This window comes from Monoraphidium neglectum (genome assembly GCF_000611645.1).
Source record: "Monoraphidium neglectum strain SAG 48.87 unplaced genomic scaffold scaffold01136, whole genome shotgun sequence".
Lineage (NCBI taxonomy): Eukaryota > Viridiplantae > Chlorophyta > Chlorophyceae > Sphaeropleales > Selenastraceae > Monoraphidium > Monoraphidium neglectum.
The window spans coordinates 7250-9017 of NW_014012492.1; the positions used below are offsets into that span (position 1 = coordinate 7250).

At 65.4% G+C, this 1768-nt stretch overlaps 1 protein-coding gene across 1 annotated transcript in view; it reads left to right on the plus strand.

Moving 5' to 3' along the window:
* Window positions 1–108: 108 nt before the first annotated feature.
* Window positions 109–1768, plus strand: part of MNEG_6780 (Protein phosphatase PP2A regulatory subunit B) — a gene marked incomplete at both ends in the record, with an annotated part of 3616 nt that continues 1956 nt past the window's right edge. Inside the window, 3 exons of the mRNA XM_014044747.1 lie at window positions 109–237; window positions 718–845; window positions 1109–1538. Coding sequence (XP_013900201.1) covers window positions 109–237; window positions 718–845; window positions 1109–1538 — 687 coding nt within the window. The remainder of the gene's footprint in view (window positions 238–717; window positions 846–1108; window positions 1539–1768) is intronic.

The following is a 1768-nucleotide window of genomic DNA, read 5'->3' on the forward strand; positions in this document are numbered from 1 at the left end:
CCGCCGCTTCCCGGCTGCCGCGCGTCTCACCCCCCGCCGCCCCTCCTCCAAGCCCCCCCCCCCTTGCCACCCATTGCCCCCCTCCCCCGCGCGCAGCGGTATGTCGGCATGGACCAGCGGGCGCCGCCCCTGCCGCGCGGCCCCGGGTTTGAGTACCGCTACCTGACAGAGTTCCAGTCGCACGAGCCCGAGTTCGACTACCTCAAGAGCCTCGAGATCGAGGAGAAGATCAACAAGGTGCGCGGGCGCAGGGCGTGCATGACGAAGGCCCCTTTGCACAAAGCACCAAAACGACAAGACTTCCTGCAAAACGGCGTCCCACGCGCGGCGGCCGGGCCCCACTGGCCCGGCGCCTGCTCGCCATGTCCCCCCTTCTCTCCCCCTGTGCCCGCCTCCTTTCCTCTGCCGCCGGCCCCCTTCTCTTTGCCTGCGGGATGCTGGGGTGTTCTGTGTGTGCACACACACACACACACACACGCACACACACACACACACACATGTGATTCGCATGTGCATTCTGGGCGCGTGCATCAGCTTGAGCGCACGTATGCATGCATCCGTGTGAGCACTCACGCACACACTTGACGCGTGGGCGCATGCGTGCGTGCTGCACGCGCATACACTCGCACACATGCATGCACACCCTCCCCCCCCAACACACACACTTGCTGACACACACACACACTCTCGCTCTCTCTCTCTCTCTCTCTCATACAGGTGCGGTGGGTGCGCAGCCGCGGCGGCAGCAAGCACGTGATCTCCACAAACGACAAGACCATCAAGCTGTGGAAGGTGTACGAGAAGAGAGTGTCCAGCGTCACAGGGTTCAACGTCGACCGCAGCAGGTGCCTTTCGGCAGCGGGGCCCACACCAAGCATGGCCCAGGGAGCTGCCACCTTGGGGGATTGGCCGCGTGTGAGGCCTCGAGGGCGAGGCAAGCCCCTCGCGCAGCCACGCGCTCGCTTGGAAAATGCAGGACGGGCAAGGTTGCATTACCTGACCGCAACCCCGCGAGTCGAAAACCAGCCAACCAGGCTGGTGCCGACACTAGACTACCACCCTGCAGACTCACATGTTGCCCCACACCCCACCGTGGCCTGCCCCGCAGCGGCGGCTTCGCCCCCGGCTTCAGCGCCCCGCAGCCGCCCGCCGCGCCGTGGCCGCTGCGCATGCCGACCGTCGCCGGCAGCGAGCTGCTGCTCGCATCGCGCGCCAAGCGGGTCTACTCCAATGCCCACGCGTACCACATCAACTCCATCAGCGTCAACAGCGACCAGGAGACGTTCCTGTCGGCCGACGATCTGAGAATCAACCTCTGGAACCTCGAGGTCACAGATCAGAGCTTCAACATCGTGGACATCAAGCCGCAGCACATGGAGGACCTGACGGAGGTCATAACCTCGGCCGAGTTTCACCCACGGCACTGCAACGTGTTTGCGTACAGCAGCAGCAAGGGGTGCATCCGGCTCGCCGACATGCGGGGCGCAGCGCTGTGCGACAGGGGGGCCAAGGCGTTTGAGGAGGCGGACGCCAACCCGGTGAGCGCGCTGCTACGCCGCACTGGGTTGCTGGCGTGCGCAGCAAATGCAGGAAGTTGGCTGTCGACAGGGGCCAGGCTCACTTGATTTCGCCCCCACGGCAATAAAAGAGCCTTCTGCTGCTGTCCTGTCTTGCGCTGCCGGCCCCGAGCCCAACTGCAGCCCTCGCCGCCTCTCAACCACCCTCTCACCCAGCAGCCCCCACTCTTGACTCTCCCGCCCCACGCCCC